The 18,935-nt window shown below is 45.0% G+C and overlaps 1 protein-coding gene across 1 annotated transcript; it reads left to right on the top strand.

Moving 5' to 3' along the window:
* Positions 1 to 3,305: 3,305 nt before the first annotated feature.
* Positions 3,306 to 3,708, top strand: PtA15_5A545 (uncharacterized protein; the record flags this gene model as incomplete). Its single annotated transcript, XM_053169318.1, has 2 exons — positions 3,306 to 3,316; positions 3,483 to 3,708. The coding sequence occupies 2 exons, from the start codon at positions 3,306 to 3,308 to the stop codon at positions 3,706 to 3,708; spliced, it is 237 nt and encodes a 78-aa protein (XP_053020527.1).
* Positions 3,709 to 18,935: the final 15,227 nt, after the last annotated feature.

The raw sequence follows: 18,935 nt of genomic DNA on the forward strand, positions 1-18,935 counted from the left end.
TGTCCCTGCCACGGGATAAGCATTATGCAGCTGCCCCAGAGTCTATATGTAGCATCCCCTGCTCATCCCTTCATATCTCAGACAGCGCACAGCAGCACACTGAATCTGATCCCTGCCAGTCGAGCTCGCTAGCTGCCTCCGCGTCTTACGCTGGCTGAACCCAATGCCGCCAGTGGCTAAAACGACTCGCCTAGTAGTAGTCCTCCTCTACTACCTGAGCTAAACGCGAGCAAGGCCAAAAAGATACCACAATGAACCCTGGCTTGTCCCAATATTCAGGAACACCCCTGCGGATATTATGTAGGCATCTGAAACAGGAAAAATTTGAGGTGGGCCGGGTGCCCCATAATTTCCGGCGCGTAAACATGAGTGGCAGACATCATGATCTGGTCCCCGGAGCACTCCATTGCACAATTTGGGGAGATCAGAGTGGTAAACAGGGTCAAAGATCTCTGAAGAGACATTGATACAGGGTGGCCCCAAACTATCAAAGACCCTGCGAGGGGCGCCCGAAGGGCCCTCCGCAGGAGGGACTTCAACACCCGGTGAAATTTGGGGTGGCAGGAACAGAAAATCAGCTTGGAGACATTATTACCTTTGGAGACTTAATAGTACCTTCCGCGGCCCGCGGAGCGTAAGAATCCCTTGTTACATTTAAACATCACCGCGGGGTGTAAATACATTACGGGAATGTTGAATTTAACAACCTATCTTTTACATGGTATCCACATAGGATCCTGGAAACCCCCTATAAATGTGGATAATGTAAAATCCAGACTTTTGGCTAAATCCATACATCGGGGGCACCGGGGAATGGCCTTTTTGGGGCCAATTCATACATTTTCATGCGTATGCTTGAGGCAAAATCCCCCCGGGGACCCCCAAAACCCAGATAAAAAGCCGGGTTCTGCGGGTGTAGCAGATTTAACCAAGTTTTGGTGGAACTTTTGTACATTTCTGGCATGTTTGATGCCTACCCTCTTGGGTTTCAAATCCCATTCAAACCTATTTCATGCCTAACATTTTGCAAAAAAATGGAAATATTCATACATTTACATTACCCACATACTTCGGGTGGTTTTCCAGGGTCCTATCCACATTGTAAATCCCGCACAACGTAAGAATGTACTATACCATTATATGGTTGAATTTTACATGTGATCACCAAAATTTGTGTAAAAACCCCAGGGAAGGAAGAAAAAGTACCACCTGGCTACACAATTAAGGTGTTCAAAGTTGAAATCATAAAAATTTTGAATCATAAAATCATAAAATCATAAAAATTTTGGGTGATAATTTTTTATGTACCATTTTCAAACTATTGATCTGTTTTGAGTGTTTGGGTGGTACATATTTTTTCTGCTTAAAATTTTATGATTTTATGGTGTTATGATTTTATGCAAGTCAACTTTGAACACCTTAAATTATAGGGGGCATCAACTCTCTCTCAGAGAGGTATAACACCAGGCCATAACACCCCCCCGCAAGCCAATATCACTGATAACAGAGATTATATTGGATTGGACCCCAAATGGGCTGGTGTAAAACTACATATAAATCTAAGTGTTACTCCCCAACAGACTTGTTAACTGTCAACTTTCACACATACTGGCTTATACTATACCAATGCTATTTTAGAGACTATACTATGTTTTTATCTTAAAATGGGAATTTTGGCACGCATGAACCGTGGAACTATTTTGAGGCAACCACACTCCTAAAGCAATAATCAATAATATACTTATATATAAGACTAGGAGTAGCTAACACAGTTATGTCATGTTATGTGAGGGTTACAAGCTGGGGAGATGTGACATGTGGGAGATGCAGGTAATGGGAATTGAACACACAACAGAGGCAACACTGGGCTCATAACCTGTAAATTAAACCCCGGGGAAGGAAGAAAAGGTACCATCTGACTACACAATTGTAGAGGGCATCAACTCTCCCCTGGAGAGGTACAGCAGACCCATAAGAGCTTGCAACTTTTGTACCGCGCTTTGGAACTTTTGGCCGCAGCGGCCAAACTTTGCAATTGGGTTCAAGAACCCCTCATCAAGTGATGAGTATACTTCCTAGCCAAGTAAGCTATGCATCAGGCCGGACCTTTGGGAATTTCTTTCTTATGGAGCTCCTGTGAAAACAGTATTTTTTATTCCTAAGAACAAAAACCAGAGCTGAATAGAAACATTTAAGAACAATGATAAAGGAACAAATATCAATAAACCAACCCTGAACTATAAAGATAGGAAAATTGGATAAGAGAGTGGAAAGGATTTGGCTGGAAGACTATGAAGAAGTTGGAATTATTATTCAAAAAGATAATGATAGGAGACAACAATAAAAGAAAACAAAACCTATTATTATAGGTAACTAATTAAAAATCACTAATTACGTCAACAACTCCTTTTTTCGCGCAGCATTTCCCCACTGTAGGGTCTGTGAACGCTGCGCAACAAAAGGAGTTATCAATGTAATTAATGATTTTTACTGTAAGACACTCTCTGGGAGGACGACAATTACAGCAGAGCCAGTCAATACCTCCCAGGGGCCTTACCGGGACACTTCTCCGACCACGGCCCCCTTTTATATTTGTTGCCCCCCCAACTTTTGGCCTTGGTGTAGACAGGGAAATGCTGTTGCCCAACCTGACTAGCTATTCCAAGCTTGGCCAAATGCAGGTCACAACAAAAATCTGAATTGATTAAAAAAGTATAGACATGTTGCGAAGTATTTTTTTTGGCAGCACTTCCCATCTGGGTAACTTTCTAAACAAAAGCGAAAGTGCGCGGTGACAGTTCTTTTGAAGGCACAAATGCTGGTTTCATATCAGCGAGCTGAGGATCCATCTCGGGGCTCGAGAGAGCCTCTATTTAGACCCTTGGTTCTACAGTACGAGATAGTGGGCCTCAAGAGTGATGCCGAGACAAAAACCCGTATAGTACAGGACATTAGGCCAAGGATCCGGGTCAGGATAAAAGTGAATACAGCCAGAGGGCGCAGAATGGGGGTTAGAAGATATGTACGGCCAGAGGGCCGGGGAAGGTAATACAAGGAACCAGACGAGAGTGTCCGATCAGAGAGAGGATATATGTACATATTACAACAAAGAGAAGAAAGAGAGGCCAATGCTTTTCTTGGCGGCAGTCCTGGTGGACGGTGACTTCTGTAGGGATTCAATTCCGGATCTGGAGCGGAGTCCATTTGGGACACCACATCATCCCGTCTCTAGTTCCGAGTGGCTGTACTCGGTTTACCACAAAGTGCCATGCACAATACCTTTCTTGATGTTGTTTTACAAAATCATGTCTTTCAGGTCGCCATATGACAGCTTGAACGATTGCTGTTACCTCTATTTTTGATAATTTTTTCCGGTTGGGGTCTTTGAGACGCAAGCTACCATTCTTCTATACATACTACCATCAGCCTCGCAGATGACTAACCTCTTCTTGCTCATGCTATCTTCAAGGAATTCGCATTAGTCATCAGCACCCTACTTCGAAAGCGCCGAAAACAAGCTCTCCCCCCGCCACCGCCAAGGCCCAACGCCAACTGACCAGCAAGACCTCCTCCAGCACTTCCGACCATGAGATCACATCCCTCTACGGAAAATACAGCGAATCGGCCTGCTCAATCAACAAGCCCACAGACCACAAAGACTCACCCCGACACGACCGCTCACTAGACCATGCCAAAAGCTCTTGTTGACAGGAGGGCTCGTTGGCCCAAGGGAACGACGCAGCCAGACTGCTGATGCGAAAGAGCGGGGTGATTGACGAGCTGAACTGGATGCTTGGCAAGGCCATTGCAGATTCAGCCCAGCAGACAGCCCTCGCCAACTCCCAGGAGGAGGCTTCTCCAGAACAACAACATCACCACCACCACCACCTCCATGATCATCAACAGTGCTGATCCTACCAAGGATTCTCATACTGCCCCAAAATTCAATCTACCTCTCTTTTATTGACACTTAGGTCTCTTCTGAGCAAGCACATCTAATTATTACCTTATTGTTCAGCTTTTCAGGCTGCTCTTCCTGGATCTGTTGACTGTTCAAGATTGGGTTTTCTCTGTACGTTTGTGTCACAATACTTCTGGTTGCTAACCAAGAATCAAGCTTCATCAAGCTCCTGTACCATAGTACAGAAATAGTGTTTTGCCAAGGCACTACTCAGCTTGGAGTTTCAATAGCCAGGAACTGCTAAGTTGATGTGATGATCCCATTTGGCCTGCTTTTCCAGAGTGGAGGCCAGGTGGATTGCACAACCAATTCTGTAATCTACAGCAGTTGTTATAGTGGTGTGTGCAAGGGGCCAACAAAGTCCATGCCCTATTTGATGAAGGAACCTACATATGTAACAATAGGGGGTTTCAAACATGGTGCAGGTCCTGTTCCAGGAACCCCCAATTCACAAAATCCAGGAACCTGCAACACACCCACCCAATTTTACCCAAAAAACATACAGAAATAATTTGAAAATTCATTTTGCAGGAAGTTTGTCTTCCTGAACTGGGACCTGCACCATGTTTGAAACCCCCCAATGCCGGCGCGTTGATCTTGTTGAAATCCAAACCCCATTAAACGGTCCCAAGTGGCTTTTGATTTGGGTATGGTGTGTAGGTGATACACACATCAAACTATTGAATATTTTCCGGCAACCAAGACAGCCTTTGGTTCACATCTTAATTAAACAAGATGGTGTTGAAGGAGAAGTTTTGAGATGTTGGAAAAATTTGTCCTGTTCCTCCCCCTATCCAAGCACAACTTTCAACTTTTCTCTCTGACCAAACATGTAAAGTGCACTAAAAGTAATACCAGGTGAGGATTTTTTGCACAACAGTTACAACAATGGTGGGTAGTTACTTTACTTTACAATAGGCGGTTTCAAAGTTGGCCAGATGCGACTTGCATGCGCTTTTGCAAGTCGGTGTTCAAGAATGAACTTGAACACCGACTTGCAAAAGTGCATGCAAGCCACACTGTACTACACCCCCTAAGCCTTCTTGAATGTTTTTTTGAAATTTGGTGTTCAATAAAGCCTTGAACACCAACTTGCAAAAGTGTATGCAAGTTGTACATGGCCAACTTTGAATCCCCCTAATATCTGTGGGATTTTTGTAAAGTAACTGCCCGCCTTTACTTTTTGCGCCGTTATTGTTAGCAGTAATGCACAAACAGCAGCATCACTTGTAATGTAACAAGCCTCTTTTTTTGAGGCTGTTACGGGTAAATTAACGCGTTGTTGAGCAATAAAAGGCTAAATTGGACCTATTTTGGCCTTTTATTGCTTGTTATCTCGCCCAATATCTGTCACTCCGCGCTCAGTTATAGTAACGGCTGTCACAAAAAAAAACTCTTGGTGTGATATTGATATTGCACTGACGTTACCGCTAACAATAACAATAAAGGCCAAAATTTGTTATGTTGTCATTACGTTACACGTTACCGTAGCAATAAATACCCACCGTTAGTTACAACATTGCGTGGCAATTCACTTTGAGTATAAAAAAAATGCTATATTGTCATTTGTTGTAGTAATGATTGTGTCCAAAAAAGTCTTTGCTCATGCTGATTACTACTCAATTTGAATGTTTGAGGTCTGTTCTTTTGAAGAAACTTGTGCAAACTATTTTTTCCGCGGCGCAGCCGCAATTTCCCTAGTATCTTACAGAAAGGGAAATAAGGATTAGGTCAAAGACAAGAAAACTAAAGAAGAAAAGACAAGTTAGTATTGATGATCAGAGAAACCAAGAGATGCCAACAGGAGATCTGAAATGTGGATATTGCATTTCTCACCAAGTTGGAAGTCAGAAAGGCTGTCCAAGTTAATGCTTTGCCGGAGCTTGTTGGCATGAGCAAGAATTGGTCAATGGTGAGTTGTTGAATTAAGGTTTCTTGATCTGAGTTGGTAAAGTAGAATGTAGTCGAGAGAAGAGAGTCTTGAAAATCAATTGATGGAAAGATTTGAGATGAGTAAGGTTTTAAAAGAAGGAGATCACTGATCAAAAGACAGAGACAACTGTGAGAAAGGCGGAGTAGTTAACCGGACTAGTGTAGTATGCATGCTTTTTTGCCAGTTAAATTGTACTCACTTTGTCTCAGAAGAACTGCTCGAGTGAGCCAGGATTTAGAAGTGATGCTTGCATCAATTGCATGAGTAATTTGAATTTCAAGAGAGATATTGAGAGTTGCAGCCAGTAAGAGAGATAAAATTACAAAAATCCAAGACTATCTTTTTGCCTTGGTAATTGTGTATGTATTTTATTTGAAATGAAAAAGTAAAGAATTCCATTATCTGGGGGGGAGGGGGTAGTGGAGATTTCTGTATTTTTTAGGGAAGTCATGCACTGCCGTTGGGGGGGGGGGGGGGGGCAGAATACTTTAGAGAGTTACAACAGGAAAGAGAAACAAAATAATGAAAAATGGAGAGAGGGGATCAGTCAGTGTATCCTGAGCCTTGGAAAAGGCATTGCATTAGCTGAGGGGTAAAGATAAGCCTGGTGAAGGCCTCAATCTGTTCCCCGTCTTCAATGTTGTAACCGCTGCGCTGCACTAAAAAAATTGGTCATTTAGCGCAGCGCAGCGGTCACACCGCTACATCCCAGAGGCATGTAGCGGAAGCTGTTGAAAAAACCGCTGCGCTAATTGCTACGCGCCGCGGTTCACCACTACCCACCCCAGGCAATTAGCAATAGCACAGCAGAAGCAGGAATTCGCTGCGCTATCCGCTAATTTAGCGGATAGCGGAAGTTTATTGTATGTTAAACCTATTTTAACATGATTTAAACCATTTTTTTCTTCTTTTTCAAACCGCTACGCTACAGCTGAAGCGCAGCGGTTCAGCGCTACCTGACCGCTTTTTTTGACGCGCTAATTTTTTTTTTCCAGGGACAAAAAAAAGCGGTTAGCGCATTGGTCTTGCCGCTGCGCACAGTGTTTAGCGCAGCGGCACAAAAAACCGCTGAGCTAACTGCTTCGCTGCGCTAAAAGCAGCGCCGCTGTTAAACCGTTGCCTTCTGTTTGCCATATTGTCGTAAATTGGCCTTTAAGATGCTGAAAGCTTTTTTGATTGGGTTCATGTTGGGGAGTAGGCGGTGTTGTGACTGGAAAAACCCTTGAGTCTGTATTGCTCCTCCCCGACCTCCTCTTGTCTCCCGCATACTCCAAATGTGGAGTTTGTCCACCCCACACTACAACAGGCAGGAAGGTAGACAACATGACAGCCAACGTCCTCAACAAGCTCCTCAATTCAGCCATTGTGATGGATTTGAGCGTTGTCCATTACTAGGACGCTACAGGGTCCTGGAAATGGATTCATGCTGGGAAGCTTCAAGCGTGAGGTATTCAGAATGACTTCAAAAGAAGCCAATCTTACTGTCAAAGGAAAAAGACTCACCCAAGCATGTTTTAAGTAGTGCTCAAAATCAACCTGCTTGAAATTTTCTTGCTGTTTCATAATTGAAACCAGACCACTGAGATCAAGTTGAATCATTGAGTTGCCCGCACCACCAAAAGTATTGATGTCCTCTCACCAATCCGAGTACAAATTACACTGTCCAGGCACACACCACTTTCATCTTTGAGGAAGAATTTACCATAAGCTAAAATCTAGATAAATAAAAAGGAAAAGAAAAGACTCACCGGTGAAGACAAGGCAATTGGGGTCATAGTTAGCCATCATGATGATGTATTTAGCTCTTTGGATTGGGTCTTGGTTGGCATTGACCTTTCTCATTGTTTTTTTGGTCATACACAGACATTTGTGAAGTTCATTTGAGATTGTTTGTAAGGAGATTAAAACATTGTGTTGCTTGATGAGGACATATTGCATTTCTTCTAGGTAGATGGTTGGATGGTTGGTGACCATCTCCAAGAGAAAAGCGTTTTCTTTTTTATTGAGAGCCAAGGGACAACCCCTGGTTTTGTAGGTCGCTGGATCGGTGACAACAGATTGGGTTGTTTTGAAAAAAAAAACGGCGTCGCAGGGAGTCGGAACTGACCCCAGATGCATTTGCAGCATTGATTTTGGCAAGATTTTTGCCATGAAGCAACGATGAAACCGCTGCGCTGCAAACAGCGCAGCGAAGCGGTCAGCGCTGCGCTGTGTTGAAAATCAGCGGGGAAAGCGCTGCGCTAACCGCTGATTAATTTCACCGGAAAAAACTGAAGATTTCAGCGCCGCTAATGTGACAGGACAGGGACATCTGGGTTAGGGGTCACTGACCAAAGTGGAGGAAACCTAAGGGATTGTATATACTTAGTTTAGGTTTAGGTTTCATCTCTCGTTGTACATACAATAGAGCCTGTACTTCCCTTTCCTCTTCTCTTTCCTCACTCACATCGGTCACCACTTCCTCACCTCAATAGGTGATTAGTCATCCTCGTTCTTCTTCCTCGTCTCTCCGCTCCCCCACAATCTCCTCGTGTGCTCACTGCGGTCCTCTGGCGTCTCTTAAGTTTGCTTTCTTTTCCTTTTGTGTCCTGTCTTTTTCTTCTTCTTGCTATGCAATTCACACTCACATCGGTCACCACTTCCTCACCTCAATAGGTGATTAGTCATCCTCGTTCTTCTTCCTCGTCTCTCCGCTCCCCCACAATCTCCTCGCGTGCTCACTGCGGTCCTCTGGCGTCTCTTAGGTGATTAGTCATCCTTGTTCTTCTTCCTCGTCTCTCCGCTCCCCCACAATCTCCTCGCGTGCTCACTGCGGTCCTCTGGCGTCTCTTAGGTTATGAGCCCAGCCTACTAAGAGCACTGTGTCGAGTAGGGCAGCCGTTGATCCAATAGGAACAAGAACGACAAGACATCAGAATCACCATTGTGGCGGGAAATCAGGATCGCAAACCTATCCCTATTATTGGTCGCTTTCCTTTCACTCCCGACCCCGACGAAGACAGTCCAGTCCCAGAGCATCAAGACAACACTTCGGAATTGGACACCGACACCATCATTGCCGCGGCTCTCAACCCGGCCCCAGATTCATCCTCAGATCACAATCTCGATCAATTTCCCATTCCGTCCACCTCAGTCACCAACAATCCAATCAAGATGACTGAACACAATGGTCCAGCCAACATCAAACTGGTTACCAAACCTCTCAATGACTCAAACTTCGCCACATGGCGCCTAAAAATGATTAACGCGCTGGGTTTTCAAATGCTGGACAACTACATATTCGAGGAGCCCGCAAAGTTGAAAGACAATCCCGACTACAACAACAAAAAGAAGTTAGCCACCACCTTCTTAAGACTGCATCTAAACGAGGAGAACACCCATTGTTTTGTCGGCCGGGATTTTCAAACTTTTGAACCCAAGAAGCTGTGGGATGCAATCAACAAGCATTACGCCACTAGGTCCCTTGAGAACGTCGCAAATGTCTGGGATAAGCTATACAATATCCGCTTCAGTGAGGAATCAATGAAGGAGTCCATCAATCTCTTCCGGAATACCTTCGATCTTCTTTTTGAAGTTACAAACAACAAACTCGACAAGCCCACTCTCAAAACTTGCTGGGTGTTCCTCATACTCAAGCGTCTTCCAACTTCCTTTGCCACCTTCTGGACCATCCGATTCTCCAACATGAAGGAAATGAATGACACACTTGAACTCAGCAGTTTTCTCAAGGACGTTGAGGCCAAACTCCGAAGACAACAACAAGCCGATCTCACCTCTACTGGGCCCTCCAATCCAACCGCTCTGGCCGTTTCTTCTTCAACTGGTCATCAAGGAAAACCCTCCGGGGGGCGTCGAGTAAGGATCCGTTGTGAAAACAACAAACACAATCCGGAGACCTCACACTTGGAGGAAGACTGTCACGCTCTACATCCCAAAAAAGCGGTCGCCTACTTTCAAGCAGCCATGGATCAAGCGAATGCAAGGGTATCCAAAAAGGCTATGTTAAGTGTAAACTCTGGGGTCTCTGATGTCTTCATTTTTGACAGTGGAGCCACCGGTCACTACTTGAAGCATAGGTCCTACTTCACTTCTTTCAAGCCCTATTCCTCAGTAGTCTATGTGGCGAATGGGACGGCTATCCCAATAGTCGGCAAAGGTCGCGCGGTCATCCACACCAGCTCTGCTCCCCTCACAATCGATAACGCTTACTTTGTGCCAGACCTTTCCAACTCCCTCATCCCTCTCACCCATTACCTTCAAAAGGGGTTCTCCATCATTCCCATCGACAACGGCTCCAGGTTTAAGTGTGAGAAGAATGGTCGGATCCTGTGCGTCGGCAAAACTGAGGAGGAAATCCTAACAATCGAGCTCGCCTCTCAGAAAATCTTTTCCGTCACCTCCGACGCCCTTGTCCTACATAATTCCCTCGGTCATCCCAGTCTCCCTTACCTCAAGGCAGCACATCCTGATCTACACATCTCAGAGCTACCCTGCCACAACTGCGACGTCTCCAAAATGACTCAACAACCATTCCCCGGATCCTTTCCACAAGTTGATGGACTCCTCGACTGCATCCACATGGATCTCTGCGGACCCATTACTCCCGCCTCTCGGGGAGGAAATCGATATTTCCTGAAGATAATAGACGGTCACAGCAAAAACCCTTTATCTACCCGATGCCAAGTAAGTCCCATACCTTTCAGTCCTTTCTTGCCTTCCTTCTTCAGGCTGAAACATTTACCGGACGCAAATTAAAAACTGTAGTCTCCGACAACGGCGGAGAATTCATCCACAATAAATTCGCCAAACTGTTTGAAGAACGGGGGGTGAAGCACCTCACTTCGGCCCCCTACACCCCACAACAAAACCCATTCGCCGAGCGCGGAAATCGCACAACGGTAGAAAAAACCCGGGCACTCCTTCTGACGTCTGGTCTTGACCTCACCTGGTGGGGGGAGGCCGTCACCACCTCGGTTTATCTTGAAAATCAATCCCCTGACAGCTCCATTGGTATGAGATCACCAGTTGAACTCTGGACCGGAAGTCCTCCAGATCTGTCCCGCCTATATCCTTTTGGGTGTTGAGCCGTCTTCCTGGAGGAAAAGAAATGGAGGAACTCGAAATTTTCTCCTTCAGGAAAAGAAGCCATACTGGTCAGTTTCATGGAGGGACACAAGTCATATAAGTTGTGGGTTCCCGAGTCCAAATCGTTCAAAATTTCCCACCATGTCCGATTCTTTCCCACTGAATTTCCCGCACATTCCAACACAATCAATCGTAGTGACTTAATCGACTGGATGCCTGACCTCCCTGTTCAACCCGTCGATCAATCGCCGGACATCACTCAAGATAGGATCGATCCAATCCCGGGAAATCCAGAATCACTCTCTGATCGCACTGTTGAAAATCCGGAAGATTTGTCATCATCTGATACCTCGGTCGTCGACTCAACTACTCCTGCAGATGGCGACACCCTCACTGTTCCTCTCGAATCTGGCGACGACTTAGACATACCGCCAATCCCAATCATACCATCCAACGTCAAAAGTTACGCGTATGTCCCCTACTACGACGAGGCTCCAAAGAACATCTCCGGTGACGTCGACCCAAGCAACATAGTAGAAGGGTCCAGAAGACACAGGGCCAATCTCGCCGGATACCCACCAATTCATTGAGCTCTAGTCATCATAGGGGAACCGTCCTCTCTCAAGGATCCAAAGACCTTCGCGCAAGCTATGCGACGTCTTGACAGCAATGAGTGGCTCATGGCCGTAGAGGTAGAAATTGGCAACATCACTCGCCATGAGGTTTGGGTAGTCGCTCCTATGAAAGTTGGGACACGTCAGCTCGACACCGTGTGGGTTTTCAAGCGCAAATACAACGCCAATGGGGAACTTCAGAAATACAAAGCACAATTATGCATCCAAGGCTTCCGTCAGGTAGAAGGCATTGACTACGGTGAGACATTTGCTCCGACTGGAAGACTCACCACTTTTTGGGTCATTGCCGGGATTGCCGCTGCGAACAACTGGGAACTCAAACAAATGGATGTCCGTTGTGCGTTCCTCAACGGTGTCCCAGACGAGGAAATCTTCATCAAAGTTCCAGATGGAGTCAACATCAACGTACCTCCGGGATATGGCCTCAAATTGCAAAAGTCACTCTACGGACTAAAGCAAAGCCCCAGATGCTGGTACCAAGCGCTCAAAGACTTCTTTGTCTCCGTCAACTTCCAGCCCGCCCAAGCCGATGCCTGCCTGTTTGTTCACCAAGACCCGGCCAAGCCGTGTTTTGTATATGTACATGTGGACGACCTCATCATAGCCGGCCCGGACGTCAGTTTCCTCAAGACTGCCATCAAGGAAAAATTTGAAATGGAGGACCTCGGTCCCTGTGAATGGGTCTTAGGAATGAGGGTCTCTCGTAATCAACAAGCTCAAACAATCTCCCTTGCTCAAGATCGCTACATCAAGGAAATTCTAACTGAATTCAATGTCTCTGACTGCAAATCTGCATCAACCCCTCTTCCGCTCAACGCACTCACTTGCCCTGTAGACCCTAAACCTGTCTTGGAAAACTTCAATTATCAACAAGCGGTGGGACTCATCAACTACCTTGTTCAATGCACAAGGCCAGATCTAGCTTTCTTGTGCAGCTACCTCTTGCAATTCCTCAACAATCCTTCAAGAACTCATGAACTCCAAGTCAAGCATGTTTTTTGATTCCTTCAACAAACCACCAAAGCAAGACTCACACTTGGTACCCCACCATCCAAGGAAGGTCGAATTGTGGCATTCTCCGACGCCAGCTATGACAGCACCATCAGCTCGGCTGCATTCTCGGGCAGTCTTGTCCAATACTACGGAACAGTGGGCTGGCGCTGTCAGAAGCAAGACGACAACGGACCGGCAATTTCCACCACCAAAGCCAAATACCGAGCCTGCTCAGAAACCGGTCAAGACATACGCTGGCTTGAACAACTCTTGCTTGATGTTCATCCCTATATACACATATCCACAACCACAGCACTTCTCTACTGTGACAACAGGGGCGCTCTTGCTCTACTCAACAACCCGCAATATCAACATTGAACACGTCACATCAATGTCCGCCATCACTGGCTTCGTCACCACATTGAGTGAGAAGGAAATTTCCGACTAGAATACATCAAGACTGACGATAATCAAGCCGATTTCTTAACCAAACCGCTACTGCCTTTCAAGATCCGCAAAGCTCTCGAGAACATCTCTTTAAAAATTGCCTAGCAAGCACAGGGGGCTGTGACAGGACAGGGACATCTGGGTTAGGGATCACTGACCAAAGTGGAGGAAACCTAAGGGATTGTATATACTTAGTTTAGGTTTAGGTTTCATCTCTCGTTGTACATACAATAGAGCCTGTACTTTCCTTTCCTCTTCTCTTTCCTCACTCACATCGGTCACCACTTCCTCACCTCAATAGGTGATTAGTCATCCTCGTTCTTCTTCCTCGTCTCTCCGCTCCCCCACAATCTCCTCGCGTGCTCACTGCGGTCCTCTGGCGTCTCTTAGGTTTGCTTTCTTTTCCTTTTGTGTCCTGTCTTTTTCTTCTTCTTGCTATGCAATTCACACTCACATCGGTCACCACTTCCTCACCTCAATAGGTGATTAGTCATCCTCGTCTCTCCGCTCCCCCACAATCTCCTCGCGTGCTCACTGCGGTCCTCTGGCGTCTCTTAGGTGATTAGTCATCCTCGTCTCTCCGCTCCCCCACAATCTCCTTGTCCTCTGGCGTCTCTTAGCTAAATCAGCGGCCAATCAGCTCCCAACCGCTGAAAACAGCGGCAGCGCAGTGGAATGACTGCTGATTGACCGCTGACAGCTGCTGACCGCTTTTTCAGCGTCAGCGCGCTGATTTTTCGGCGCCCCAAAATAGTCATAAGGACCAATTGAGGTCCCATGAGGGGCAAACAGTTGGTGGGGAGGTTGATTGTGTGGCGGAAACTCTGTAGTTAGCGCGCTGGCAGCGCCACTGTCACTGCAACCATGGTTGTTGAAACTTGAGCTGATTGTCGCCGCGAAGAGAAGAGAAGAAAAGAGATTGAGCTCAATGGCTCAAGAATGACGGGCAGTGAGGATGGTTTTCTCACCGGATGCGGCTCAGTTGGGTGCACGGAAAAAAGAAGGAAGAGAACCAATGGTTTGATTTGCATGACAATGCTATGATATAAATAGACTATGTACATGCAACAGACTTGTGGTTTTGAGATAAATGAATAAGAGACCAAAATGAATATGAATGCTATCACAACTCTACAAATGAAGTCAGACTGACTAACACAATCTCTACTACTCAAGGTTCAAAGACTACAGGGTGTGAGAAGGTTGTACTATTTAACTTACTATTGATGCTAATGATTGATTCTAGACAAGAAGAAATTCATTCTGACAAACATGATTTTTGGGATAAGTAAGAGAGAACATCAGAAATTCAACAATGTTCAGCGCCCAATAGGGCACAGCAAAATCAGCGCGCTGACGCTGAAAAAGCGGGCAGCGGCCGTCAGCAATCATTCAGTGGTCATTCCGCTGCGCTGCGCTGATTTTCAGCATTAGCGCCCTTCAGCAGCGCTGCTCTAACGCTGATCCGCCGCGAACCGCTGAATTCAGCGTTAGCACAGCGCTTTAACTGCTGCGCTAACACTGATTGGGCTGGAGGATCAGTGGTAAGACCACTGTGCTGCGCTAAAAGTGCCGCTGATTTCAGCGCAGTGCAGCGGTTTCAGCATTGCATGAAGGGCCCCCTGAACCACGATGAATTTGAATGATGTGGTATACTTGACAAACATTGCACCTAAAAAGGAGGAGTGCCATCAGCTAGTAGTCAAGGTACAATAAAAGGAAGAAAAACCTGTTTAAACTGTTGAATTACCAGATTTGATTTTGTGGACTGTCTCAGTACAGGATGTCAAGCAAAATTTGCATCTATCATGCTTCCAATATACTGCTGACACACGCGGCCAAAATACAGGGGTAAAACTACAACTATGACAATATAAGCAACTCAACACGCAGGTTTTGGGAAACTCCTATCTCTCCCACAGAATTCTATTGTGAGTCCTGGTCCTTTTTCTTTCTCAAGAGCATTTGTATTGAACTGTGTAGTGCTGTGTATTTCTCATTTCTTAGCTTGATTAAATTTTGTGAAGTGTGCCACAGTTGTTCTCAAAACCTAGTGGATCTTCATACATACCTCTCCTTCATTATACCTGTACTTTTTCTTAATTAACTCAATAGTTTAATCAATCAAACTCGTCAAAGTACTAAGATCAAAGATCACTTTTAGGTTTGTTGTCTTATTGTGTTCATATTAGTTTTATCATGTACGTTTACTGATATCACTGGTACTGACCAAGGACTTCCCATTGATCTGGAAATTCAGATCTGAGCAGCCAGATTTCGGATTTCACAGGGAAATCTAGGTCCCCGAAGATCCTCAAAGTTATCCAGAGTTCCAGATTTTGAAATTTGAAATTCCAGATCTATTCACCATGGGAGTTTGCTTGGCTCTTGCATGCAAGTGCCATTGCACAATATTGTTTAAGAACCCTGTTAGATATATCCTGGAGCTTGAGCCTCAATGTATGCTGAATTCATGATGAATTTATGTTTAACTTATGCTCAATTGAGCTGAAGGCACTTTGGAAAGGAGTTGAATTCAATTGAAAACCAGCTCCAACTTGACTCTGGTTATTACTGGAACTATTTTAGAAAACATTTTCAACTACCTTGGAAAGAAATATCAAATACTTTGCAGAAACAAGGTATTTACCACGGGAATCATATCAACACCGCAAGAGCTGTGCTACACAAAGTGGCAAGCGTAGCAAAAGCATAGCAATTTGGGTCCCACTTCTCTGCACTTTTAGTAGCGGACTGGGCGCTACGCTTTTTGCTTTTTTTTCAAGCAGAAAAGATCCGCAAAAATAGTGAGCTATTTTCAGCGGTGAATAGCGGAATTCCGCTACGCTTATTGCTACAGTAGCATAAAAAACACTACTTTAGCGATTTTGCTGTGCTACTGTAGCAACATTCCAATATCAATCCCCAGCATCATAATTGATGGAGGATTGATTATTAATTTTCATCTAAGGCAGTTTCCACAGAAAGGCGGACTGGCCCGCTACGCTTATTCAAGAAAAGCTGCCCCATTTGCTACACTTTTGCCGCTACAAGGCGCTAATAGCGCCAAAAAGCGCCAATTTCGCCGCTACGCACAACTTTAGCAAAAGCGGAAAAAAATTTGCTGCGCTACGCGATAATCATATTTAAAGTAGTGGTACTGGCGCTTTGCTACTGCTTTAAGTAGCGGCCTTCCGCTCGCGCTATTGCTAATTATCATTTGAAAAAGTGGTACCCCCGCTTCGCCACACAAAAGCACCACTTTTTGTAGCAAAGCCTAGCTCTTGCAGTGTTGATCATACATTTCTAGAGCTGGCCCCTATCATCTTTTGGAGGGTACTTGGCACCCGCGGGCGGGTACCTGTGGAAATGCGCAGGTATCCGCCGGGTGCGGGTGCGGTTGTCCAGTCTGGGTCCAAATTCAGGCAGGTACCTGCGCACAAATTGTCATTCTGCACAGCTCTGCTTGCTCCTAGTGCCCATTGGTGGGTAACCGTGGAAGTATGCAGGTAACAGCCAGCAGGTGAGGGTGTCTGTTCTGGGTCAAAATTCAGGAAGTTACCTGCACCTGCTGCAAGTACCCATGTGCAAAGTGCCAGCTTTATATATTTCATTCTATCATGCACCAGGGAGGGATTTGTTGCACTCTCTAGAGAGTGCCAGACCGTAATTTTGTCAGTTGCTTGGTATGATGTGAGTTCAATGTCATCTGTAACTTTGTTAGACATCCTGCCCAATAGAAGGGTAAATGTAGGTGAAGTTGTTGTGAAATGATCTGTCACTCAATGTCAACACATCATTATTGCTCTGTTGGATTTTTGTGTTTGGTTCATCATGATCACAATTTTGAACACAAGCTTCAATGCACAAAAGTGTTGCCAAGAATGTACCTATCCTTATGCTAAAATATAGCTTTAGCCAAGTGACAGGTAATATTTTTCATTGCAGAATTGTCTCAATTCACAAACCAAACAACACCACATTATGAAAAATACTTGTCAAGTATAGCAACTTCAGAGGATCAGCCAAATGGTGGATGAATCCTAGTGAGTGACATATTTCAGCCATGATATTATTTGGGGAGAGTGGTTTGGTATCAAATTTATATTCTTCAAGAACAGGGAAAAAGGTAGGAAAACCTGTGTAACATGCAATTTGACTCCCAGAAATACAAAATGTGAAACTAATGGATTTAGTTTTCCCTAAACTTTTTACTAAGTGATGGAAAATTCAAGAATTTTAGATTTTGAAGTGTGAATAGCTTATTATCATTTCGGAATACACACCTTGTGTACAGGACTACACATTGTACAATTTTCATACCTTTAATTAAAACTTACTGAAAAATGCAGGGTTCAGAGCCACAAAAAAATTGTTCAATGCAAAAGGGGGCTAGATTGGTGGATGTTAACAGGAAATTCAATATCCCCTTGCTTCTGAAAACAGCTGGAGAAATAATTCAACAGTTTGCCTGGGACCTCCAAGGCAAACAGTCAATTCTTAAATGCTCACACACATCTTGGTTTGGGTTATGTATGCCTTTTGTCTTTTAGATTGATTGTCTTCACATAGTTTCCATACATATTTTCCATGAATTTTCTCCTGCACGTAGGATTCATTAATCACAGGTAAATTTGTTTCCATGTGCATGGTGCAAAAATGTGGTGTTGATTGCTCTTATCACATGCCACTTAAGTAGTACAGGCTGCTAGATAAGCCTTTGGTACTGCAGACCTGCTGTATACAGACCACTGAAAATTATTGGCCTTGGAACAGCAGGAGTGGCGTGCACATGTGAGGAAAAGAGTTATTTTTTTTTTTGTCCGGTGGTTTGAAGGTGGGAAGAAGTAAACTATGGCGCGTGGGGAAAGTTGAATTGGTTTTGTATCCCCCTGTGTCCCCCGGGCAGTGTTATTTTCTTATATAACATCCACCCTCAGGTTTGGGCGAACGTGAGGGTGGACATTGGCAAGTCGCTGGCACATGTACTGCAAGTTGATGAACAGTGTGTACTGTTCATCGCACTGGGAAAGTCCCAGCTTACTCCCAGTACATGCTGGCAATCAAGCTGGGTGTATCCAAGCCTTGTAGGGAGTATAAACTGCCTACCAACAGCAATGGGCCACTGCACTACACTAACGTTATTGGACAATAACTGTTAGTGTAGCCATTTTATTGACTCCCAAATTCATGTTATTTGTTATCTCAGATACAAGTATCCATACTAACAATAACAGGAAATAACAGCAATAGCAACAATAACAGGCCTTTTATTGCTACTAACAGGATACAATAACAGTTATTGCTGTTATCCATCACCATTTCCTGGGCAAGTTCCTGTATTGTTAGCAACACAAAAAACAAGATAACAGAAAATGTTGTTATTGTTTGCTGGTTTTGGCTAAAATACACTACACTAACAAATAATGTTAGTGTATTGGCCCACCGTTGCTACCAAGCTCAGATAGGCCCAGATAGATGACCAGCATGTGCTGGTCATTGGGCTAGGGCTTCTCCGTCTCAATGACAAGCACAAACTGGTTATCAAACTGGCAGAGGCCGCGCTTGGTGACCAGCATGCACTTTTCATCAGCCCCCTGGCTCTCCGAGCTCAAACCTGGAGTACATAGGTCATCGAGCCAGGGAAGCCCTCGCGCGATGACCAGCACATGCTGGTCATCTATCTGGGATTTTACGAGCTCAGTAGGCAGTACATATCATCCACCGAGCTCTTAAAAGCCCAGCTGAATGATCAGTACATGCTGGCTGTTGAGCTGGGATTTTCCCAGCGCGATGTGGGGTGCATGCCGGTTCACCAGGCTGAGAAAGGCTCCGCTCAACAACCATTATTTGCTGGTCATTGAGCTGAGATTTTCACAGC

Source organism: Puccinia triticina, chromosome 5A (genome assembly GCF_026914185.1).
Source record: "Puccinia triticina chromosome 5A, complete sequence".
NCBI lineage: Eukaryota > Fungi > Basidiomycota > Pucciniomycetes > Pucciniales > Pucciniaceae > Puccinia > Puccinia triticina.